The 26,465-nt window shown below is 46.7% G+C and overlaps 1 protein-coding gene across 1 annotated transcript in view; it reads left to right on the top strand.

Moving 5' to 3' along the window:
• Nucleotides 1-1,584: 1,584 nt before the first annotated feature.
• Nucleotides 1,585-26,465, top strand: part of ATP4A (ATPase H+/K+ transporting subunit alpha) — an 82,791-nt gene continuing 57,910 nt past the window's right edge. Inside the window, exons 1-8 of the mRNA XM_085615882.1 lie at nucleotides 1,585-1,730; nucleotides 9,367-9,498; nucleotides 10,325-10,384; nucleotides 21,898-22,101; nucleotides 22,954-23,067; nucleotides 24,116-24,250; nucleotides 25,285-25,402; nucleotides 25,483-25,751. Of these exons, the coding sequence (XP_085472008.1) occupies nucleotides 1,719-1,730; nucleotides 9,367-9,498; nucleotides 10,325-10,384; nucleotides 21,898-22,101; nucleotides 22,954-23,067; nucleotides 24,116-24,250; nucleotides 25,285-25,402; nucleotides 25,483-25,751 (1,044 nt within the window). The 5' untranslated portion in view covers nucleotides 1,585-1,718. The remainder of the gene's footprint in view (nucleotides 1,731-9,366; nucleotides 9,499-10,324; nucleotides 10,385-21,897; nucleotides 22,102-22,953; nucleotides 23,068-24,115; nucleotides 24,251-25,284; nucleotides 25,403-25,482; nucleotides 25,752-26,465) is intronic.

Here is a 26,465-nt window from a genome sequence, read left to right as displayed (position 1 = left end):
CTTGGTTACACAGAGCAGGTGTCCCTCACTTCCACTATTGGAAAGAGATTATGGGCCATATTTACCATTATTTCATGCAGCAAGCCACATTACTGAGCTGAGTGAAAGGAAAGGGGCATGAATGTGCCATATTTAATATGACACAGCGCATTCCTGTCCTTTACTTGTGCTGGCGCCCAATATGCTGCTTCGTGCCAATCGAGGCACCCTTGCCACTGCGTTGCACACGCGATTTCTTTTGTGCAGGGAGGTGTACCTTCCTGCACAAAAACAATCATCTAATGTAGTTTCCTCTTTCAGGGCAGCATACATAGAAAGAGGGGACAAAACGAGTAGAAATAAAGATATTTCTCCTCGTTATGCCTCACCTGGGGAAACATTGCATTTTGTCACATTCCCAGGTCTATCAGTAATGGGAAATCTAGGAATGTGCCAAAATCCATGGGTGGATGCGTGGGAACATCCACGCCCCACCCATGGAACGCCTCCTTTGGGCAGAGTAATGCAACACAGCAATTTGTGCTGCGTTGCGTTACTCTAGATTTATTAAGCCTTGCAGGTCCATGCAAGGTGGCCTTATGTGGCTTGATACTTCTAACTAAGCAGTTGCGTCACCCTGGCATTCCCTTGCGTGGTGAAAGGGCAACGTAGCTCATTGATAAATGTACCCATGAATTTCTCTATTGTACTTTCTGAGGTGCATAGAGCTGTGGTCCCATCTTCCCAGTTATGGGAAGGAAGGTTGGATCTATACTTTGTCCTCTAGGATGTGTAGAGCTGGGGTCCCACATGTCCAGTATCGGAATACAAAAGGAATTGCTACACTGCACAGACCTGGAGATGTTTTTCGAGTGCTGGAAAGAACGTATGTTTTGTACTGTGCTGCCCTGTCCTGCCTAGTACTGTGGTTCTTGTCTTCTAGTACTGGGAAGAGACTGATAACATTATTCACAAAGGTAAACTTACACTTTTGTGTAAGTTTACACATTTTTGCAATTCACAAAGCAATTCTACAAGGAGTATCTTTACGTCTGGCTATCTTTTTATGTGCCAAGTCTCCGCCTCGAGTGCGGAGACTCCGCATTAGTAAAGGTACTCTTCGTAAAATTGCTTTTTGTCAGTTGTGTAAGTTTACTTTTGTGAATTGGGCCCTGAGTTTCTTTAAGGCACCCCCATTGCTACAGATATTGGGAGTTCTTGACTTTCAGTGTCGAGTAGCGATGGAGAGGTTATACAGCATCCCCAGTGAGGCATCAAGCTGGGTCCGGGCTCTTCCAGACCGCTATATTTCACCTCCTGTGTTGGGTAGGGTTGGGGGTCCCACTCGTCTAGTATCTGGAAGTGATGGAGTTTCTGTTCTGCATCCCCAGAGCTGCATAGGTCAGGATGACTGTTGTCCTGGGGGTGCTTGGCCTTCCTCCCCTGTCCTTCACACTATATCGTTCCATGAGGACCTTGAAGGTCCTTCAAGGTGAGCAGTGAAAGGGCCTAATCAGTTTGTCCTTTTGTTGCATTATCGCAGCTCTGAGATCAGAGCTCGCCAAGCGCGTAAGCGAGAGCTGCTGTAGGAGGGACTTGGACAAGAATTTTAAAGGACATTGCAGCTCTCCTGCCTCGGACTTCTCTCTCACTGGGGCAGGGGACAGAAGCCAGCACCGTCCCTGCAGCTCGGAAGAGCCGCTCTCAGTTCACCTTCCTGAAGCAGCGCGGCGGCCAAGATGGGGAAAGGGGTAAGTGCTGCTCCCCATTCCAGGAGTATAATCAAGGGAGAAGAGGAGGTCTAATGATGCATTAGTCATGAGAGGACGCAGCCCAAACTGAACACAATATCCCACACACCCATCCAGTTTAATTCCAAACTTAGTCTGGGCACACCAACCCCGCAACACTATAAGGACATACAAAACTCAAACATGCACACCACACATCGTACATACATGCAACTCAGCTCAAACACGCCTCATCTCCAGCAGTACTCACAACATCTGAATCTACCACGCAAAATGCATAGCTTGCAACCCATGACATACTCAAGCCCCCACCAAAGCCACAGGTCACACTTCATGACACCAAAATCACACAGCCACAGCTCAACAACTAACATATCGCCACCAAAATGAGAGTGATTTAGGAAGATAAACAACCATGCTGTATCGCTTGGAGAAAGTGAGAAAGAAAGCGGATGCATTCCCTGCTCTTACACCACACGCCCAGCTGCAGCCCAGAAACGGGGTCCAAGCAGCATCAGGAAGCCTCGTTCTAAGCAGCATCAGGAAGCCTCGTTCTAAGCAGCATCAGGAAGCCTCATGCGGCTGTAGGCGCACCAGGGAGACGTGATTGTAAAACGCCCGGTGGTTGGGATAACTTACAAACTAATCTGAGGTTCGGGGCCTAGGAGGTTTGAGCACCGAATCTGACACTAGTTTAAGTGAAATTCACAACCGTTGTTGTTCCATGCACTGTTGAGAAGCCAGAAGTAGGGCTTGAGTACTTTCTAATTTAAACATAACATTTTAAAAATTGTGCATAAATACATTTGATGTGGTTCGTCCTTTAGGAAACTGATTTGCCAGACGAATCTAGGGGCATATGTACAAGCCCCTATCGCCACGGGAACGTCACTTTTTGTGTCGTTCCTATGGCGATAGGGGCCTTGCCTTATGTACAAGGCAGCGTTAAGCCACGCTGCCTTGTAAATAAGGCCCCCTTTCAAGCAATGCTTTGTGTGACAGGGGTTGGGCAGTGGGTGTTGTGGTGGGCGTTCCACCGCAACACCCATTATATTTGACCCTGCCCCCTATATACAAGGGTGGCATAGATAGGAGGTAGTGCCAAAATTAAGACCAGGATAATCCTGGTCTTAAGTTGGCCAAACGAGGAGAAATTTATTATTTCTGTTCGTTTTTGCTTTTTCCGTGTGAGCTGCCTTGTGCAGCACACATGGAAAAAGCAAAATGCCATGGTTTGTTTATATACAGGAAGGTGTCCCTTTCTGTACATAAACAGACCTTTTACAAAAATGCCATTTTGTAACTTTCATCTTTGCTGCAGGAAGCAGCACACATGAAAGTTACAAAATGACATTTTAGGATTGTTTATGTGCAGGAAGGGACACCTTCCTACACATAAACAATCCTCCCCTGCACACAAACACCGTTGCACTCTGGTGCAAGGGTGCCTGTGTTGGCGCTAAGTTGTTAAACTTAGCGCCAATGCAGGGGGAAACGCATGGCTGCACCGCATTCTTGTAAATATGGTGCAACCTTGCGTTTCCGAAGTGGCGGAGCATGTCGTAAAGCCAAGGAGGCTAACGACACGCTCCACCACTTCCTTGTACATATCCCCCCAGCCTCTTGAATTTCTCGAAGAGAGTTCATCAGTTCCCCAACCAAAAACATTGCCCTGAACAGTAATTCTGTCTTCAGCCAAACCACACCTGATTGTATGGTTTTGTTGTTTTGATTTGTATATATCATTATGGAATGTCATTGAATTTTATTTTATTGATAGCCCGCTTCGTAAAACTTCTTGGGGCTGACAGCAGACAAAGTGGCGTTAACTAGTGGGCAAACAGTAGTGAAAAAATAAGAAGACAAGGTTTTTTTGTCTCAGTAATTCACTGATAAATGAACAAGAGAACAAACTTTTTCCGAGATTTATCAGAAGAGACATCTATACAGAAGGTAGACCAATATGCAGAGGATTAGATATTTATTTTGGAAATATAGTCATCAAGTGTCATAACTATCAGCGTCAAAATCATATTCACTAGTTATTTAAAATCATAAGATTCAAAGTAAAAATGTTTCAAAACAAATGATATAAAATGCAATTACTGAGTAAGTAAAGTGCAAAGAGAGAAATAAGTTAGAGAAAAAAGATGCAGCCTGAAAAATGAATAGAAATAGAGGCTTCGAAAAGGGTTAGGGGAGAGGAGAGTTAGAGGAGAGAACGCAAAACAAAGGGGAAAGGCTGTAGGAAAGAGCAGACGTAGGTGAAAAGTTTTAAACGACAGACTGAAGGACACCCCCACTAGATTAGGAAAAGAGACATCACTGAAGGTGGAAGGAAAAAGCCAGGGAAACTAGGATAGTACAGGGGGGCGGAAGGGGACGAGGAAGTTGAGAGAATTGAAGGAAAGAGTGGGGGGCTCGTAGGGGTTCTCCAGGTGTTTGGAGACAGAATAGTGTATCATCAAACAATTTACACGAATTTTCAATTTTAAAAAACTGAGTTTTCAAACTATTTGCAGTCAAACCTTTTGAATGGAAGATCTTGTTCTCGCCAAATAATTTGAACTAGATTTGCATAACATACCCCACAGTGCTTCTTTTAATGGAAGTTTACTTGTAACTTTAGCTAGAGAGTTGTTAACTAATTTTGCAATGTGCCCTAAATCTTATACACCAAACAGAAATGTTAAAAAATGTAGTGGCTGTAGAAGCAAATCTGTTTCTCGATTCATCTAAAAATGATGGTCATCCCTGCGGCATGAATGTATGTATATATGTATGCATATTTCTATGTCTATGCATTCATAAAGTACAAACCAGGCGATATAGCAGTGAAGCGCCAAAGAGGAGCTCACCAACGGTAGCACACAAATGTCACCTTGTTTGTAGAGCAATTAACTATTGCTCTACAAACAAGGTGGCAATTGTGTGCTTGTAAATTTAGGAAATGTAAACATCTTGCTAATAGTCTGCATTTTACATTTTGCTATCAAGTGAACTGCTCATTTTTGCATTGGGTCACATCAAAAATGTGTGAAAGCACTTTCATCTCACAATGTAGTGGGAAATAAATACCTCCTTCTAGTGAACCCCACAGTATTAGATCCTGAATGTCTCAGCACCTAAACATAGCAAGAATGATGTCTGCTAAGTGATGCCTGCAGTACAACGTTGACATGCTAACATCCCCTTAGGGTAACAAAAAAGTCTACCCTTGCACTTTGATATCCCAACACTTTCAACCCTTATTAAAGTAAAGCTAAAGCAGTGCTGATTTTTAATATTCTGGCTGGCCAGAGTAAAATTCATACTTTTTCATTCCATGGTTATAAGAAATCATTGCACTTTTTGAACTATTACACGTCAGAAATGCTGCTACAAAAACATTTTTTTGTGTAGCAATTATCCAGGGGAAAGGAAAGTTGTAAGAAAATAAGAGTAAATGAAGTTTCATCTATTTTATTGAAAAAAATATTCAAACAAGAAACATTACGTTTTTCTCCATCAAAACCTATTTTTCCAATGTTTACATCCACAATTAAAAACAGTATATATTTAGCAGATTTCATGAACTATGTAGTTTTTACAAACTTTCATTAAATTTGAGAAAGCAACATCTTACAATTTTGCATACACACAGCAAAAACATTTGGAATTTCAGAGCCTTTCTATGTAAGCTAATCAAATAATATACCACATCCCTTATAGAAAGCAAACATGTCCTAATATTCAGATCTTGCAGTGACAAATCTTGGTACCCTAACCTTCTGCATAAATGTTTTAAAAAACATAACATCTTACTCCAACAATAGGCTGATATCTCCTTGTTTTATCCAAAGTTTTTTCAGCATTCACCAGCCATTGATCTTTATTCGATTATGCATCATAATCATAAAAGATAGAAACATAAAAACCACGTAAAATCATTAAAAACGTTAATATATACAGTCCACCCAAACAGCACAGTCTTCAAGCATTAGGTACAGTTTAAAAGCAGCGAACCAGCCTATCAAACATGTCGCTAAGCCCTAGGAACATATTTTATTCCAATATAAGGCTCCTTTTAGATAATCGGTGACAGCCAACATCACCACATTATCAGGTAATAACTGTAAGTGTAAAAATGCAGGTCGACATTGGGTGAAGCCCCTGGCTTTTAGAAGTGGTAATAAATACCTCTTACACAAAAAATCATAAAACTTACAGGAAAAAACAAAGTTTGTGGGGAATGATCATCACGAGGGCAAGGTTAAAAATGTGCATGGGAATCATACTGACCCGGAGAAAAACAGATCATTGTGCGGATGGAGCCCAATGACAGATTTTAGAAGCAGGCAGGCTCTGCAAGAGTGTTTCTCCAGCACCCTAAATTCCCTCTCATCTTTCAATCTATTTAAAATGTGTTCCCTAAACAGGCCACAATCACCTTTTTTAAGATGGTGTGGCTAGTTAAAAATGTCCACACATTCTAGGGAGCGGGTGGTATAGTATCTTTTGGCCATAGGTACATTCCAAACAGTCCTCAATCACGCTCCTGTTGATCCTTAATCTCTCATCGACCCAGACTGAAACCCATAGTAACAATGGGGCCTGTTTAACTTGATCCTACACATAATCGTGACCCAATTCCTCGTGAGTAAAGAAGGAAGAACTATTTGTACCCATGCCCAGTCATTTCCTACAGAATTGGTCCTCTTCCTGCTGGACTACCTTACAATTTCTGTACCTCCATATGGCTGCACCATTTGTCAGAACTGGGAGACATTTCATTCTGTAGATTTGCAATAAAGCCAGATTAGGATTATTGCCTATCGACAGAGAAAATTTAAACAGGGCCTACATGCTTGGCTAATTTAGAGCAACGATTAGAAATGCAGGTAAATCAATTATTCTGTTGGTCGAATAATTCTCCCATATAAGGAAAGGTAGGAACCCTAGTAACGTTTTACCCCTTAATGTCGATAGGTCTAGTTTTGGCAGCCTTCCTACCGCAAACCATATAATGGGTCTTTGAGATGTTTGTATCCAGATCCAGATCATCCATAAAATTGGGAAATTTATCCACTAGTGGCATTAACCCATTTGCCGTTCTGGCCATCAATAAGGCGTCATCAGCATAGAGCAGGGTGGGCACCCGCATTGACTTTATCTTGGGGAGGTCCACCCCATTTTCAGCCAACCAGGTGTTCAGGCTATTTATATATAACAAATAAAAATGTGGCACCATCACACAACCCTGCCTGACCCCATGCGGAAGGCTAAACGAATGGGTTGTTTCCCCCTCCATGCCGTATCCGACACGGGCATTCTGTTTTAGGTTGATTTTAGTGTTGTTTGACCCAAAGGCATCTTGTACTATGAATGACAACTTAAGTTCGCTATATATGTTCACTACTGTTGAATATGTTTAGTTAGCTTCAGCCATCTTGATCCATGTAACTTTCCTTCTTCCAGAGAAAACTAATTATTTCTCCTGTTTCACCTCTTATGGAAAAAGTGCTTTGGTTATCTCCCTTGCGAATAAGAACTAGGGTGCTGTTGTATAAATCAATACACAGAAGCACACACAATATGTCCTTGGGTACTACCAGCAGCTACCATATATAGACAATATCACCAACTGGGTAAATTAGATACTGTTATCACACACAAAAATGTGGGTTGAAGATTGCTTGCTTCCTGCACTTTTCAGATTAGAACAAATCATACAACTATTGTTTAATGTCACAACAGTCTCTGGTCACCTTGGATTAGGCCTCACTATCTTCTTTCTGATCTGCAGTAACTTTCTTCAAGGTGAAACTGGTCTCTATTGACTAAACTAGTAGGTGGAATATATGTGTGAGCAAACATCCTTTCACTTGCTGATGACACTATATATAGTGACATCGCATTATCTTTGATTTTGCAAGAAGTGAAACCCACAGCTGTTCACACTGATAATAAGAGGAACAAGATACGAGAGTCCTACAATAGGTACAAAAGGAATTCAGATTCCTCCAGTCTCACAGATGCAGATATGAGGCAGACACAACTAATTGTAAACAGGTACAAGCGCAATTACTGTGCAAGAGAATGTGGTGCACAAAACAGTTCATATGCCCAGTACCTAGAGACTGTGTCTAACGACCTAACTAAATTCCTGTTTTAAATGGAAAATATCACTTTTTACCTGATAAAAATGCATTTGATCCCTTCTTACTGCAGAATAATTAACTACAATATTGCAACGATAAGGATGCTTATGATTGTCCTTCTCAGGAATGGATATGTGGGAGCAATAGTGTCCTGGTAAGCTAGTAGTCACTGGGTACAATGCATCACACAACACTACTTAGGTATTTTTTAAACATCATAAAGTTCATCGAAAGAATTCGCAGTATCTCTGTGAAGAATGGGACCATTTTATTGGCATTGATCTTTCCTGGGCATAATGGAATTGCTTCTGCAGTGATAAACTTTACCAAAAGCATGGCCCGAGTCTCAAAAGCAGTTCATACCTCTGATCCTGCAGGTTCCCTACCTTACCGGGCGCACACGTATGGATTAATGACATTCACCCAGCACTTCTGAAATACCACCGTGAATTACATTCACTCACACCCGTAGGCATCTCCACTTCCATAAGATTAAGCTGTGCGCGAATGCACTGGAGGGAAACAGCATGGGTACACATGGATGTGGTACATTTGCAGCACTGGCATATGTCACAAGTATGCCAGGAGCGAGAATGGCCCTCTACTGCGCATGCCCAGTGTGGCTGGCTTCCATTAGCAGAAAGATTGTCCTGCAGTCAAAGAAAAAACTCTGCCCCAGACTGAAGGGACGCCTTCAAGGTCTCATATACACGTCGCAGGTTCAAGCCTGGCAAGGCAAACTCTGATTTTCATTCTTCCCAGGTTGATGAAAGAAGCACCAATGACCAGGTGAAGAAATCTCTTTTCCTACACGACCTATAAATATGGAATACATTTTTTGGGTAGGAGGTCCAGGGGCGACACCCAGTTTGCACACTTACTTACAACCAGCCTTTTCGGGTATGTGTAGGTGCTCAATGTGGGTGATAAAAACAATTGGGAAGCTTTAGGAATCCCCTCAGTTGAGCGACTTTGGGGTGATCACTACTTTCCCAGTGGACAGCCATCTGATCCTGCACTGGGGATCCCTGTGTTCTGATCCTTATCCGTAAACATCCTGCAGTGCAAAATCTTCCCCATTGCCAGATGTCTGACTGTTATGTTAATGAATTCTTGATATAGCGCAACCACTCACCCTCGGGTGGGGCATCTCGGCGCTCAGGCGACAGACAGGCGGAGAAGCAGCCATTAGACCAGCCAGGTCTTGAGATGTGTTTTTAAAACCAGGAAAGTCAGTTCATGCCCAGATGAACACGCGGAGCCTGTTCCAGTGGTAGGGAGCGAGATGCAGAACCTAGAACAGCCTGGAGAAGCCATTTGTGCTACAGATGCACAGTTTAGGCTCTTAAGTGCAGCTAAGGCCCCAAAGTGTTGTGAATCAAGTTCAGCATGTACAGAGTTATGGGCACTGGTTTGCAACCATATCACGGCTGTCATGTTAGAGCGCTACTTGTGGAGTCGCAAGGCTGCTCTGACTCCTGTTCTTCTCCCTTTAGGACACGTACGAGCTCTACTCCGTGGAGATGGAGAAGGAGTACGATGGAGAAATGGACGTCAAAATCAAGAAGAAGCAAAAGGGCGGCAAGAAGAAGGAGAAGCTGGAGAGCATGAAGAAGGAGATGGACATTGTGAGGAAAGGGGGCCTAGGGTGATGGGAATTGGGTTTGTGTATGGGGAAAGGCAGGGAGGGGAATTGAAAGGAGTACCTGGGAGGTGAGAGGGATGTCGAGAAGGTTGGAACCACAGAGGTGAGATGAAGGCGGAAAACAGTATGCAAGAACTGAAGGTAGATGAATAAAGATGAAGGGAAAGACAGGAGGCTGACCCTAGGGAGAAAAGTCAGAGACTGAACAGGAGAAACTTCATAAGGAGTAAAGGTCACTTAAGGCAACCTCAGGGCAGAATGGGATTGTATTACAGGTGGAGAAGATGAATGCTAAGAACTAGTGATTGTATGGGTTTGGTGTTAAAAGATGATGGTGAGGATATGGAAGAGCATTGGGCAATAAAAAGAATGTGAATCGACTGAAAGAAACAGTGGTTTATCGGCCACAAATTCCGAAAATGTACATTTTTTGGAACCAATCACATTTGTGCGTTTTTTTATAGTGTCGAGCTGGCCGAAGGCCATTACAGCACCAACAGCAGAACCAGACCACGACTCAGGGAGATTAAGTGATTTGTCCAGAATTGTGAACGGAACCCGGGATTTAAGTGCGGGTCCCCATTTTCCTACCCACTAGCTGCCCCTTTGCATTGGTTGAGCTTAGAGGAAGGTAGAAAGAATTCAAAAGGGTTTGTCTAGATTGTGAATTAATGAGAAGAATTGGGCCGAGGGAAGGAAGAAGACAACAATAAGTCTTCTTTGAAACCCTTTTGGCAGATCATTTTATAGAAAATGTATCTGATTTTGCCGAACCGGTACTATCATCAAGCTTTCATCTCTTTTTTCAGAATGACCATGAAATCTCAGTGGAGGAGCTGGAACTCAAATACCAAACCAGTGTCAAGAAGGTGAGTTTGTTGGATAAGTGGTCAATCTTTGAGATCTATGTAGTCTGATATACTGACTGGCCGCCTTTACTGCAGTCAGCCTAGTACCTAGCGCCTGTTAAAGTGCTCGAATGATGTTCGGGCTCTTCCTGATAAGTGCAGGTTTGGAATGGAACCAAAAGAGCTTTGAGTTTAGAAAAGGGCAACAAAGACCCAGACTAGAAGGATGTCTGTCCTGGATGATAGAAAAGGGAAAGAGGGTAAGAAGCGAGCAGTATAATGACCATAGAAATATACACACGCTGAGGAGGGTTGTTATGGATGGGTTTCGCCAACACAGGGTCGATGGTAGTTTGGCCCTCGAGGCCAAATGGAGCAGGGAGCTCTCGGATGAAATTCTTGCTCAGAAGAAATTTTAAGTGCTTTAAAGACCATCGATGGCTCAGTCCACTCTATTTATCTAAAGCTGCAACAATTTAAGACAATCTGCATGTTTTATTCTACACACAGGGCAGAATCAGCAAGTGGGGTGGGAACCCCGGGGGCGAGGAGACAAAGTGTGCCAAGTGTGGTTGTCATGCAGCAGACATTTTGCACGTTTGCCACCAGTTCTAAACTGCAGGCATTCTGGGCAGGGTTGACCCAACGTGTAACTCCTTGTCTTGGATATGATGTTCAACTGTCTCCTAAGGAGATTATTCTGGGTCACAAAATGGAATTTGATATTAGCCTGAGATGGATGTTGTCCATAATAATGGTATCGGCCAGGTTTCCCCTCTACCCCCAAGGGCAGCAGAGTGGTGGGTTGTTATTCGGCAATGATACGACTCAGAGTTAGCCTTGGCTAAAGCGAGGGGTCCTCGTTCTATAAAAGATTGGAACGAATATGGGCACGATTATTTGAGATCCATTGACCCATGTTTACATTTAAAATGAGTCTGTTAGGATGTGATTGCCGATATTGTATGGGTCTGATAAACAATTGTGTATATTGTAACCATGAGGTTCTTTAGCCTATGTTATGCCATGCTATCTGCAATGTAATGTATCATGCATGGGTTTTAGATGCACCATCCTTATGTTTTTTCTTTTTACTTTTACTTTCTTTGTATTGTAATTATGTGTTTACAGTGTTGTCCTTTTCTCCGGCTATTATATGTTAATTTAGCTTTTTTAATCCTCTAACTTCAGAAACGAATAACAAAATGAGTTTAAAAAAAGGGAGGGGCATTGATTAGAGGACACAGCGAATGAAAGAAGGATACAAAAGCAGAAATGGAATTCGAAACACATTCAAGAAAAAGGAGAAGGCTGGGATATGAAGGACAGTGCAACGGGCGCTTACTGTCCCTCTTCCAGGATGGTTGCTGCCGTTTTAGATAACAATTTTAGCCTAGTGCTTTATTTACCTCCTAAATACTTCTGACTAACCCAACGATCACATCCATTTTAAACAACCAACCAGACTCACGTTTCTCATGTCCTGTTGAGGGTCAAAATGTGGAACATGGTGTTTACTTTATGCAACTGGTATTAGTGTTGGGCATCTTGCACTGGTCAGGCCCTTGTGCTTCTGGGCTGTCTGGGTTCTTAGCTGCATTTGGACTCGACAGATTCCCATCTGAGGCTCCTGAAGGAGACAGAGCTGTGGTAGGCCACATGGCCCATCCCTTTTTCGACATGCAGAATTTGCTATTGCATGTCCAGATGTAACTGGTCATGCAGCACATGCTCTTATTTTGGTACCCATTATAATATCAAGGAGATACTCATCAAAGGGCTAATTGTAGAAATGTTGTTTTCAGAGTGGCACATCGAGATGATTGCCCTTTGTTGCTGCACTATGTGTGCCTGTCGAGGATGGTTCGGAGGCGTGGCCTCAAGAGGGGTCTATGGTTATCAATGAGTTGATGGCAATGTGGGTGGGGGTGCATTTTCTATTGACAGCTATGTGCTGTATGATGGGTGACGTTTGCAACTGTGGTGAGTGCAAAGTATAGAAGTTTGCACGCGGAGGGCTTAGTTGTGTGCTACTGAGCAGGCACTTTAGCAGCACATGCAGAATGTGTGCATGCAAAGCATATGTGGTTGTCTGTTGCATGGGTGTCTGTACCCCGGAGCGTGGCGCCTTGGCTGGTTTTAGTGCTGTTGGATAGCAAGACATTCTCAGCTTTATAATCATGGGCGCTGTGCACGTTACACAAGAGTGGTGTTAATGCATCTGTTGGTTGTGTGCCGAGACAGTGATTTGTGGGTTGATTGTCTGCTCATGATTCCGCTGGTTGGGTTAGGTGTGGAGTTGAATTGTAACTGGCGAGTCATTTTGTATGTGTTTAGTGCTGCTTGAAGAGCAAGATGAGGTGAGTGGCATTTACCTTGGCTCTGTGTTAGTTCAATGATGGTTGATTAAGTGTCTCTGTTTGGCTGCCACTGCTCAGATATGTGATTAGACGTCAGAGGTCTGATTGCGTTTAGTACTGGACGCTATAACCTTTCCGTGGACGTCGAGGTGCTATGATTGTGTTTAGTGCTGTTGAATAGCAGGATTTTGCCTTCTCCGGAGCCCTTGTTCTGTTATAGATCATGGGTGTTAGACCTGTCAGCCCTTTGGGTGGTCCCTCCTCATCATTATTTATTTTGTCCCACTTTTGCCTCAAACCCTGTTATAATTTTTCCTTTTTGGGAACCACCAGACTTTTTAGTGTTGATGCAGGGTCAGGGAGCCATTTTCCCTACCCCTGGAACTTCTGTCTGAGGGCCTGAGACACAAAATGGTGGCCACCCATTGTCACCTGTGACATCATCAGAACCCACTGGAGATTTCTAGAACCTTCCGTAACATTCTAGAACCCTGTGACAGTGAGAGGCAGTTTAGAATGTTGGGAGGCCATCTCAGAGTGGCAGTTGGCAACTGACTGGAGAGGAGAGAGGAGCAGTTCAGAGGGAGGTCGGAGTAAGGCAGCAGGGGTGGAAACCAGTGCTTGGAGTGGGGTCCAGAAACCCACCCTTGATGCTAGTCCCTACTGACCAAGCCCAGCCTAGAGCCCTGTGTGGGACCAAGACCAGAAAAACCATCTTAAGGACCTACATATTGTGAAGAGGCCTTAAAGAAGAAGACCAGCAAGCTCCTGACCTGTTTAGCGGTGTCCTCCTGGAGTCCTGACGTCGAGAAGCCTGGAGACCTGAGGCCTGAGGTGGAGAAGCGGCGCTGACAGGAAGCAGACGTCGTACCCGGAGCCGTCAGAGGTCGAGAGAGGGCGCCGACGGAGGTCGTGGAGAGGCACCGGAGGTCGAGTAAGGAGTCACCTGAGGTCGAGGTGAAGCGCGCCGGAGGTCGGGAGTGGAGATCGCACTCCGGAGTCGCCGGAGGTCGAGGTGAAGCGCGCCGGAGGTCGGGAATGGAGATCGCACTCCGGAGACGCCGGAATCTGAGGTGAAGCGCGCCGGAGGTCGGGAGTGGAGGTCGCACTCCAGAGACACCCGGAAGCGGGGAGGCCGTGACCCTGCGACGCCGGAAGGCGACATCGAGCCGGAGCAACCCAGCGACATCGAGCCGAGGCCGCCAAGCGACATCGAGCCGAGGCCGCCCAGCGACATCGAACCAGAACAGCCCAGCGACACCGAACCGAGGCCGCACAGCGACATCGAACCGGAGCCGTCCAGCGACGTCCACCCGGCGCCGAGCGGAGCCGATCATCGTGAAAAGGGCAGTAAGTGGTAGAGTGGGCGTCTGAGGACCCGTGGAGCCCTAAAAGACCATTCTAGGGGCTAGAGGGGTGTTAGAACCAGCCTGGGAGTGCCAGGGGTGAACTGAGACTGGTGCAGTGACCTCTGTGAGGGGTTGTGTATTTTGGGAGAGCCAGTTCCTTAGGTTACCCTTATTCTACCTCAGTTCAGGCCCAGCCTTGACCAATCTAGGTGGGACACCCCCCATGTCATCCAAATAACCACAAGCTGTACTTGGGCAAAGTGAAACCAAACTACCTCGTGAAAGTGTTGTGAACTGTAATTGTCATTGATTGTGTTATTTAAGTTATTGAGGGTGCTTTATTTATTGTCCTGCACTGTATTTATTCCTGCACTGTATTTATTCCTGACTGTATTTATTTGCCATCTGTATTCATTGCACCTATATTTATTCCGTGTTTATTTATGACCTGATCCTATTTATTGAAACCCCACTGTGGTATTATTTAGTTGACCTGCTATTTTCAAGAAAAGTCTTATGGTATTGTATGTATGTTTTGAAACCTGCAACTAAGAGAAAATAAGATAAAGACAAACTACTTTCTTTCGTAATTTTTACGGTGTAGTGTCGTTTTTGGAACGGATGAACGCATGGTTATTGTGAGGGTGTGACGTACGCTTAGCACGGTGCCTGACCCCCGACCGCTCGAGCCAAGCTACCACCGTGTTGGGAACCTGGTGACTGCTAACCCGGTTGCCCGGTTTCCAACATAAAATTGGTGTTCAGTGGTGGGATCGAGCTGTGCTTGCGTCTACTCGACAATAACTGTGGGTAGTCCATAGGCCTACACCGGGAGTTTTCTCCAAGCGGACTTCCTAATTTTGAGTTTTTGTTTTTTCCAAATTTACTTCTGGTGGTGGGAGGAGGTATTACAAAAGGTACCCCCCTGCATAGATTCTGTAAGCAACTGTCTTCTATCCTGAGTGGGCAAAATGGAGTTTGTATTAGAGGATGTGGAAACTTATACTGTGGCCCAACTCAGAGAGTTTTGTGAGCGAGAGGGGGTGTTTTGTCCCCAAGGTGCAAAGAAGGGTGAGCTCCAGACCAGTTTAAGGGCTTGGGGGGAGGCACGACGAGAAAGTAAGGTTGAGAAGGAGGACAGGGATGGAGAGCCTGACAGCGAGGAGGCTGGTTTGTACCAACCTGAGGTGGGGAACCTAGTAGCGGGGACCAGAACACTTTCAAGGAAGGGCAGCAGTGTCTCTAGCCACGGCTTGTTAGAAGCAGAATTCACTGACCGGAGGGAGAAAAGACAGCTCACATGGGATTTGGCGAAGCTGGAGAAAGAAAAGGAGGAACGGAGGATGGCTCACGAGTTGAGGCTCAGGGAGATAGATCTCCAGATCCTACGGGTCGGGGCACACCCTGTTCCTATTGGTGGCAGCGAAGAAAGAGAAATCACCAGGGAATCCAAACCCTATTTGCCAAAAGACATAGTAGCTAGCTATAGTGTGGGTGATGATATCGCCAGGTGGCTAGCGGCCTATGAGATCTCATTAAGAGTCCATGGGGTTCCAGAGAAGTATTGGGGAGGGGGATTGTATAAATACATGCCTCCAGCTGGTAGGGATACATTATTGGCCCTGGAGCAGGATGAGCAGACCCACTACCCCACCATGAAAGTGGCGCTCGTGAAGAAGTTTGGACTAACACCCGAGAAGTATAGGCAGAAGTTACGGGGTAGCCACAAACTGGGCACACAGAATTGGGTGGATTTCCTGGACTATGCAAAGAAGGCATTAGAGGGTTGGATACAAGGCAGTGAGGTGAGGGACTACGAGGGGTTGTTTGATTTGATGTTGAAGGAACACCTGCTCGAAAAATGTTTCCCTGAACTGCGTCAACACCTGGTGGATAGCAAGCTGACCAATCCCCGGAAGCTTGCTGAGGAGGCGGACATTTGGGCTAGTACCCGGGTGTCCACAAGGGGGACCGGAGGGGACTCTCAAAAGACCGGACAGGGCGCCCCCCAGAAGAAAGAGGGAGGGGAAAAGAAAACGGAGTTCTCTAAAGGCCCCCAAAATAGTTCCCAAGGGAAGGGAACAGGATTCACCCCTAGGGCTAACCCACCCAGAAACCCTAATCCTGGCCAGAGTCACAAGCCAAGGGTTATCCATTGCTACGAGTGCGGTGGTGTCGGACACTATAAGGGAGATGTGAAGTGCCCGAAAAGACCACCCCCTCCCATCGGAGGAAAGGCCCCCGGAGTAGCTAGTGTAGTGCTCGGGGAGGAGATGCCCTTAGGTAAGGGAAGGGAGTGGGCGGGTGTCACTTTAGTGTCCCTGGGAGAACGGGAGATGGTTCCTAAGATCCAGGTGCCCGCAAATACCACAAAGTATGGGCAGTGGGTCACCATCAACGGCCAAAGAAGGGAGGCTCTGAGAGACACAGGAGCCAGTATGACTATGGTACGTAGCCAACTGGTGTCTCCAGAGCAGGTGATTCCCAATGTACTCCACCCTGCCGCGATGGTTGACGGCAGAATGGACCACTATCCGGTGGCCGAGGTTCCATTTGAATGGGAAGGGGTTGCAGGGTTACTTCGAGTTGCCGTAAGCCCTGCCGTGCCAGTCGATTGTCTGCTGGGGAATGACATGGAGCATAATGCTTGGAAGGAGGTGGAATACCGGACTCATGCTGAGATGCTGGGTACACCTGACTGGGCCTGTGTCAGCACCAGGTCTGCGACTACCCGGAGGGGGAGTTCGTTTAGGCGGGAGCCTGGAACAAAGGCACCGCCGGCTGCCAATCAAGGGAAGAACCGAGGACAGGAGGAGCCTGCCTCGGCATCCGCGCCCCGTGTGACGGATAGGCCACCGGAGGTGCTGGACCAGGAGTCCGCGGAGGGGGATGTTACCAAACTGGAGAACCTACCCATCCCGGCCGAGTGGCACGTGGAGGGAGGGCCGACCAGGGAGGAATTCTGCAAGGGCCAGAAGGAGTGTCCTACCCTTGAGGGACTGAGGTGACAGGCCGAAGCCCAGGCAGCAGGGAACGTTGAAGGGAACTACAATATTTACTGGGAGGATGGCCTCCTCTACAGTGAACCCAAGGCACCCATGCACGGATCGTCACGGGCCTTGGTTGTCCCTCAACGTTACCGAGCCTTCCTTCTGGAGTTGGCTCATGAGATCCCCTTGGCAGGACACCTGGGGCAAGACAAGACCTTTGCCCGTCTTGTCCCACACTTTTATTGGCCTCAGATGAAAGTGTCGTCTGACACCTACTGCCGGACGTGTGTGTCTTGTCAAGCCAGTGGGAAAACAGGGGTGAAGCTGAAAGCTCCCCTGGAACCACTTCCTGTCGTTAGCACCCCCTTTGAAAGGGTGGGCATCGACATTGTGGGTCCATTAGATCCGCCTACTACAGCTGGTCACAGGTTTATCCTGGTTCTGGTGGATCATGCCACACGGTACCCAGAGGCCATACCTCTGAGGACCATTACTGCACCTGTTGTGGCTAGGGCCCTGATGGGAATCTTTACCCGAGTGGGTTTTCCCAAGGAAGTTGTGTCCGACAGGGGGACCAACTTCATGTCAGCGTACATGCGGGCGATGTGGAAGGAGTGTGGAGTGACCTACCGGCTCACCACTCCTTACCACCCCCAGACCAATGGTCTGGTGGAGAGGTTCAACAAAACCTTGAAAGGCATGATCAGAAGTCTGCCTGAAAGCCTGCGGAGGAAATGGGACGTTCTCCTACCCTGTCTATTGTTTTCCTACAGGGAAGTGCCACAGAAGGGAGTGGGCTTCAGCCCCTTCGAGCTTTTGTATGGGCACCCTGTGCGTGGACCTCTCAACCTGGTGAGAGACGGATGGGAGAGAACTCCCAGAAAGCTTCCCCAGGACGTAGTGAGCTACATGCTGGCCTTCCGGAGCCAAATGGCTAAGTTGTGGAAGCAAGCTTCTGACAACTTGGAAGCCAGCCAAGCAGTGATGAAGGCGTGGTATGACCACGATGCTCACCCGGTGGAGTTGGAGCCTGGCCAGAAGGTGTGGGTGATCGAACCAGGAGAGCTTAGCGCCCTCCAGGATCGCTGGTCAGGACCCTTTGAGGTGTTGGAGAAGAAGGGTAAGGCTACCTACTCGGTGGACCTGAAGACCCCTCGTCAGCCCCTATGGGTGCTGCATGCCAACCGCCTCAAACCCCACCATGAGAGGCCCGAAGTCCTATTGTTAATGGTGACTGACGGAGCAGAGGACGTGGATAGCGAGCCTCTTCCCGACTTATTTGCGTCTCAAGAGAAGGATGGGTTGGTGGAGGGAGTGATTCTCTCCCCGTCCCTAACTCCTGAACAGCAGGAGGACTGCCGCCAGGTCCTGGGGCAGTACTCTTCGTTGTTCTCCCTTGTTCCGGGAAGGACTCACCTGTGCGTCCATGACGTGGACACAGGAGACAGCCCACCTGTGAAGTCAAAGATCTACCGGATGACAGACAAGGTGAAGGCCAGCATTCACAGTGAAGTCACCAAAATGCTGGAGCTAGGAGTGATTGAACCTTCCAGCAGCCCCATGTCCAGTCCGGTGGTACTAGTACCAAAAGCTGCACCACCGGGGGCCCAACCGGAACTGAGGTTCTGTGTGGACTACCGGGGACTGAACTCAGTAACCAAGACTGATGCTCATCCGATCCCGAGGGCGGATGAACTGATTGACCGGCTGGGAGCTTCCCAATATCTGAGTACCTTTGACCTTACTTCTGGGTACTGGCAGATCTCTCTGATTGATGGAGCTAGGGAAAGGTCAGCCTTCTCCACGCCCAAGGGCCACTACCAGTTCTGCGTGATGCCCTTTGGGCTCAAGAACGCACCTGCCACGTTTCAGCGTCTGGTGAACCAGATCCTCGCCGGAATGGAGAGTTTCTCTGCTGCTTATCTGGACGACATTGCCGTCTTCAGTAACAGCTGGGAGGATAACTTGCGTCACCTGCAAGCTGTTCTCCAGGCCCTGAAACACGCTGGTTTAACGATCAAGGCCAGTAAATGCCAGATCGGGCAGGGGTCGATAGTGTACCTTGGACACTTGGTGGGTAGGGGAGCGGTGCAACCCCTCCAGGCAAAAATCGAGGCAATCATGGCCTGGGAACCCCCCAAGACTCAGACTGAGGTCCGAGCTTTTCTGGGCCTCACAGGATATTACCGCCGCTTCGTGAAGGGGTATGGGACCATTGTGGCCCCCCTCACGGAGCTTACGTCCAAGAAACAACCTCGACGGGTAGTCTGGACGGAGGCTTGCCAGCAGGCCTTTGTGAAACTGAAGCAAGCCATGTGCGAGGCCCCGGTCTTAAGGGCCCCAGATTTTTCCAAGGAGTTCATTGTCCAGACGGATGCATCGGAACATGGCATTGGGGCAGTGTTATCGCAACTCAATGAAGAAGGTCTGGATCACCCGTGGTCTTCCTATCCCGGAGACTACTTCCCAGGGAACAGAAGTGGAGTGCAATAGAGCGTGAAGCCTTTGCAGTGGTATGGGCTCTGAAGAAGTTGCGGCCATACCTGTTTGGCTCGCACTTCCTGGTTCAGACCGACCACAGACCCCTTCGTTGGCTGATGCAGATGAAGGGGGAGAATCCCAAGTTGCTAAGGTGGTCTATCTCCCTACAGGGAATGGACTTTCAGGTGGAACATCGGCCTGGAGTGGACCACGCCAATGCAGACAGTCTCTCAAGGTATTTCCGCCTTAGTGATGAGAACTCCCAAGGGGTTGGGTAGCTCTCCCCACTTTCAGCTGGGGGGGACGCGTGTTAGACCTGTCAGCCCTTTGGGTGGTCCCTCCTCATCATTATTTATTTTGTCCCACTTTTGCCTCAAACCCTGTTATAATTTTTCCATTTTGGGAACCACCAGACTTTTTAGTGTTGATGCAGGGTCAGGGAGCCATTTTCCCTACCCCTGGAACTTCTGTCTGAGGGCCTGAGACACAAAATGGTGGCCACCCATTGTCACCTGTGACATCATCAGAACCCACTGGAGATTTCTAGAACCTTCCGTAACATTCTAGAACCCTGTGACAGTGAGAGGCAGTTTAGAATGTTGGGAGGCCATCTCAGAGTGGCAGTTGGCAACTGACTGGAGAGGAGAGAGGAGCAGTTCAGAAGGAGGTCGGAGTAAGGCAGCAGGGGTGGAAACCAGTGCTTGGAGTGGGGTCCAGAAACCCACCCTTGATGCTAGTCCCTACTGACCAAGCCCAGCCTAGAGCCCTGTGTGGGAACAAGACCAGAAAAACCATCTTAAGGACCTACATATTGTGAAGAGGCCTTAAAGAAGAAGACCAGCAAGCTCCTGACCTGTTTAGCGGTGTCCTCCTGGAGTCCTGACGTCGAGAAGCCTGGAGACCTGAGGCCTGAGGTGGAGAAGCGGCGCTGACAGGAAGCAGACATCGTACCCGGAGCCGTCAGAGGTCGAGAGAGGGCGCCGACGGAGGTCGTGGAGAGGCACCGGAGGTCGAGTAAGGAGTCACCTGAGGTCGAGGTGAAGCGCGCCGGAGGTCGGGAATGGAGATCGCACTCCGGAGACGCCGGAATCTGAGGTGAAGCGCGCCGGAGGTCGGGAGTGGAGGTCGCACTCCGGAGACACCCGGAAGCGGGGAGGCCGTGACCCTGCGACGCCGGAAGGCGACATCGAGCCGGAGCAACCCAGCGACATCGAGCCGAGGCCGCCCAGCGACATCGAGCCGAGGCCGCCCAGCGACATCGAACCGGAACAGCCCAGCGACACCGAACCGAGGCCGCCCAGCGACATCGAACCGGAGCCGTCCAGCGACGTCCACCCGGCGCCGAGAGGAGCCGATCATCGTGAAAAGGGCAGTAAGTGGTAGAGGGGGCGTCTGAGGCCCCGTGGAGCCCTAAAAGACCATTCTAGGGGCTAGAGGGGTGTTAGAACCAGCCTGGGAGTGCCAGGGGTGAACTGAGACTGGTGCAGTGACCTCTGTGAGGGGTTGTGTATTTTGGGAGAGCCAGATCCTTAGGTTACCCTTATTCTACCTCAGTTCAGGCCCAGCCTTGACCAATCTAGGTGGGACACCCCCCATGTCATCCAAATAACCACAAGCTGTACTTGGGCAAAGTGAAACCAAACTACCTCGTGAAAGTGTTGTGAACTGTAATTGTCATTGATTGTGTTATTTAAGTTATTGAGGGTGCTTTATTTATTGTCCTGCACTGTATTTATTCCTGCACTGTATTTATTCCTGACTGTATATATTTGCCATCTGTATTCATTGCACCTATATTTATTCCGTGTTTATTTATGACCTGATCCTATTTATTGAAACCCCACTGTGGTATTATTTAGTTGACCTGCTATTTTCAAGAAAAGTCTTATGGTATTGTATGTATGTTTTGAAACCTGCAACTAAGAGAAAATAAGATAAAGACAAACTACTTTCTTTCATAATTTTTACGGTGTAGTGTCGTTTTTGGAACGGATGAACGCATGGTTATTGTGAGGGTGTGACGTACGCTTAGCACGGTGCCTGACCCCCGACCGCTCGAGCCAAGCTACCACCGTGTTGGGAACCTGGTGACTGCTAACCCGGTTGCCCGGTTTCCAACAATGGGCCAATGGCGACTGAGAGTGCGGTCTAATGGACTACAGAGGAACACGTCAATAAAGACAAAATATAATGCGCACATTGAAAAGCATTCAGAGAAAGATAAGGAGACTGAGCGGTGTAAGGAAAGAAACGATGTAAAACTAGATAAAGAATCCTGAATAAAAGTTATGGATGAACAGGAGAATGAACAATGCGACCCCCTCACCATCTGATTTTCGTCTCTCTGCCTCTAGGGGATGAAAAGCAGCTGGGCTTCCGAGGTGCTCCTGCGAGACGGTGCCAATGAGCTGAAGCCCCCGAAGGGCACCCCGGAGTACGTGAAGTTTGCCCGTCAGCTCGCGGGCGGTCTGCAGTGCCTGATGTGGGTAGCTGCTGTGATTTGCATGATCGCGTTCGGCATCCAGTTATCCCAGGGAGATCTCACGAGTGAGGACAATGTAAGTCCCGGTCTCCACGTGTTTGTGTCCCTGTGGGAGGGTGACTAGAGATGACATTTAAAAGCAAGAGAAGAACCACACCTCAACCGGTTACTGATGCGCACTCGAGCAACACCTAAATGAATGCACAGGCCCCAAAAAAGTGCGAGGGCAACCGGTCCCAACATATCACCATTCATAAACCAGATAGAACCAGTCCCTGCTAGAAAAAACCCAGCGCACAGTGTAAGAAATAAAAGTACACAGGGCCAAAGTTTGCGTTTGAAGCCGGACACTATCAAATACAAAGAGGGCCCAGTCTTGATTTCACCTCATGTCTGCTTCTTCCACCACCTCCTCTCCCTTTACTCATTATTAACGTTTCTTTTAAATCCTTACTTTATCCCCTTGTCACTGTTTTGCTATGTTCTTTTCCTTCTTCTGTCTCCTTTAACTGCCTTTCTCACTCTTGCTCTGGTCAAAGTCTAATAATACAAAATAAGGGCCAGTCACCAAAAATGAGTACCGATGCCCACCACACACACCTGCTAGCACAAATATTTCCATCATAAAGTAACAAAAGTTAACCCTGACAGTATCTCAAACTGACCTCAGCAGACGGAACAAATCTCTTCAAAGCAAAAGATCTTTATGAATCATAGAACCCTAGCAGAAGCTTCTTTTGGCCACAGGAAAAGCCAACCCATTAGGATTTTGCAACCTCGTCAATGTCTGAACTTCCCTTTGTCTTTTTCCTTTGTTTGTGGTAGGTAAGAGTTAGTTGACGTCAATCCTTGGAGTTATATCTTTCTGGGCTGAGGCCCTAATGTATGGTTAACAACTAGAAAGGTAATATGTTCTGTCTCTCCACAGCTCTACTTGGCCGTCACTTTAATTACAGTCGTGGTAGTAACTGGCTGCTTTGGGTATTATCAAGAATTCAAAAGCACCAACATCATTGCCAGCTTCAAGAACCTCGTGCCCCAGGTATGTGCCGTTTCTCCTTGACGTCGTGGTTAAGAGTTGGGCTCTCTTTACACTCATCAGCTTAGCTCAAGGATCTCTTTACCATCATCAGCCAAGTCTGGTGTCTCTTTACCATTATCAGCTGAGATGCGGAGTTGCTTTTCTTTCATCGGCTGAGATCCGGGGTCTCTTTACAATCATAGCCAAGATCGGGGCCCCATTTCCAAGCATAGCTGATATCTGGAGCTCGTTACTATAATAAGCTGAGATTTAGAGTGTCTTTAGATAAACAACTGAGATCCGGGGGTTACTTTAGACTTACCAGTTGTGATTTGGGAATCCTTTAAATCATCATCTGAGATTGGAGGTCTCTCTGTAATCATCAGCTTAGATCAAGGATCTTGTTACAATCTTCAGCTAAGATCCAGGGTCTCTTTACAATCATCAGCTGAGATCAGGACTCCCTTTCCATTCATTACCTAAGATATGGGGTCTCTTAACAATCATTAGGTTATATCTAGGGGCTCTTTGCAATCAAAAGCTAAAATTGGGGGTCTTTAGATAAACTGCTCAGATCGAAGGTTACGTGAGATTCATCCGCTGCGATCTGGGGATCCTTTATATTCATGGTCATTAGGTACCATCCGGAATCAAGTTTTTTTTAAGCATCAGCTCAAATCTAGATGTCTCGTCACATCCAAAAGCTAAAATCTGGAAAGTTCCTTGTCATGAACACCTGAGATAGCCAAGCTCTGTGGATTTCTCCACCGTGAATGTCAGAATGTTTAGCTTGGATCTTGGGATGAGGGAATGTAGGCGTGGGGTATGACTTCTTTATCCTTCTCTGAGGCATCAATTTCCCCCTTGTTTCATACATGTTTGCTTTTGCATTTGCTACCCTGTCAGGCTGTAAAAGTTCTTTAGTTTGTCCGAAGTTTGCATATAGTTGTGGGTGTAATTCGAATTCTTATGCTGCAGACTATTGAGGCAGTTTTCTAGCCTAGACACAGGAATGCTTATGACAGTATAAATGCACCCCAAGTGATACAAAGCATTCTTGTCTTTTCAGCAAGCGACTGTGTTCAGGGACGGGGAGAAGTTCCAGATCAATGCCAACCAGCTTGTAGTAGGAGATCTGGTAGAGATCAAAGGAGGAGACCGAGTTCCTGCAGACATCCGAATTATAACAGCCTCAGGTTGCAAGGTACAGTATGGGCAGAGCAGGCCATGCAGGAAATATCATAGGCAAAGTTCATGAACCTGAGACCATACAGAGAGTAGACTGCGATATTACTAGTGGGACATGGTACAAACTCATATTTAAAGCTGACAGTCTCTCTCTTTCCACATGAATTACTGTGAACTCCACAGTGCTCAGAATGCCTTACAAAGAAAATAGGGACTCTTTGTTCCATTGATGTTAAGGCTGCCATCACCGTGGAATAGCATAGTAATCTCTATGCACTACCAGGTCTGCGCATAAACTGCCCTGAGTACAAGCAACCTTAAACTAAAGTAATCTATAGGATGACATGAGTTGGGTAGATGTGCCTGATTCATGGTCCACCATTGGTCCATTGACTCTCTAGTGATGGAACAAAACTGTGTATTTGAGAAGACTGTCGTTGGGCTGATGATCACATTCACTAAGCCCTATATTGACAGGACCACTATGATTCTGGTGACCATCTGTGCATATGACCAATGAGGTTAATTGAATACCTTTGAGCAAGAGCGGGTCCAGAAGTAAAAGTACCTGGCGTATCCATATGAACAGCAAGCACAGATCCATGAATGTAGCAAAAGTTATTTATGTACAATAAACTAATGCAAGAGTTTGGGTTATATGGCATAACACACACTAACATATGCAAGCGTTGTACTGCATGGCATGTTGTAAGACTAGCACATTAACTACAAAAGAGGTATTCCTGTTACCACTGATGGCAGAAAAAATCACATATCCAAGGTCAACAATATGAAAGGTCTGCAGGGATTACATGAGGTTTGCGTTGAATAGCGTGGTCCAAACTCTGATCTAATATCAGATAATCTATTGGTATCCTAGGAAAGATATATAAATCAATGTTTTTCCAGCACAAATATGTGGTCAATTTACATATTTCATTGACGAAAGGACTGGTGGCGAACTTTTTCCCTTGGGGACTGCTAAGTGTAATGACAATTGATTGAATTATTTGTGCCTGGCTATCTAGTAACCTGTCTCAATCTCCACAGGTGGATAACTCCTCCTTGACTGGAGAATCTGAACCCCAGGCCAGGACCCCCGAGTACACACATGAGAGTCCCCTTGAAACCCGTAACATTGCTTTCTTCTCCACAATGTGCCTGGAAGGTAAGTGCCTTATCACTCCGCCTCACAGAATAATTAAAACATTTTTTAGCATATGTTCAAGTTCCTAACTTCTATTTTAGGGACGGCCACTGGGGTCATCATCAACACTGGTGACCGTACCATCATCGGTCGGATTGCTACCCTTGCGTCTGGGGTGGAGAACGAGAAGACCCCAATTGCTATTGAGATTGAGCACTTTGTAGACATCATTGCTGGGCTGGCCATCTTCTTTGGAGCTACGTTCTTTGTTGTTGCTATGGTGATTGGATACCCCTTCTTGAGGGCAATGGTCTTCTTCATGGCTATTGTTGTAGCCTACGTGCCAGAGGGGTTACTGGCTACAGTCACGGTAAGGAAGCTCTAAAAAGGTCAGTAACACCTGTATCTCAATCATAAATAATGGCCAACTCTTAGTAGGGTATGCACTAACGGCCTGTTGGCTTGTATCGCAAGTGGACAAAAACGGGTCTAGTTAATACAAGTGTAGTATATTATATTATAGTATATATTAACTGTACAATACATTACTGACTATGGAGAATATTTAGATGAGATGACATCATTTGATAAGACTCAGATTAGTTCTACCTGACATCCATTTAGGGACTGCTCAACTTCCTGCAAGTTATTTTATAAATGTCCTCCTTCCTCCAGCCTAAATTCTAGCTATTCTCTGGGGTTTCTGTTCTTGATTCTGTTTTATATCTTGTAATTTCCCTTTCTGCAGATACGTGGGCACTTACTAAATCAATGTTCAGAACAGCGTGGTTTTTTTGTGTACCCAGAGGTCCCTTACTCCTCTGTCTTCCTCTGTCTTCCTCTCCTCTTTTTATTTATTTTCTTGCATTTCTGTCTTCCTCCTATGTTTCCTGAAACAACAAGGACATCCTGGCTCTTCCTTCGCCTCTCCTATCACAACTGCAACCTGTACTTGTTGCATTCGATGCCATAATGTCCATCGTAAATAAACTCATTGTAATTTTTGTCACTACCAAATCTGAAGTCTAAACAAAATTGCGACAGACTTTTTTGGCAGTGTCAAGCCTGTTTATTATCCATGTCT

Source organism: Triturus cristatus, chromosome 7 (assembly GCF_964204655.1).
Source record: "Triturus cristatus chromosome 7, aTriCri1.1, whole genome shotgun sequence".
Classification (NCBI taxonomy): Eukaryota; Metazoa; Chordata; class Amphibia; order Caudata; family Salamandridae; genus Triturus; species Triturus cristatus.
This window is presented reverse-complemented; position numbering and strand designations above follow the sequence as displayed.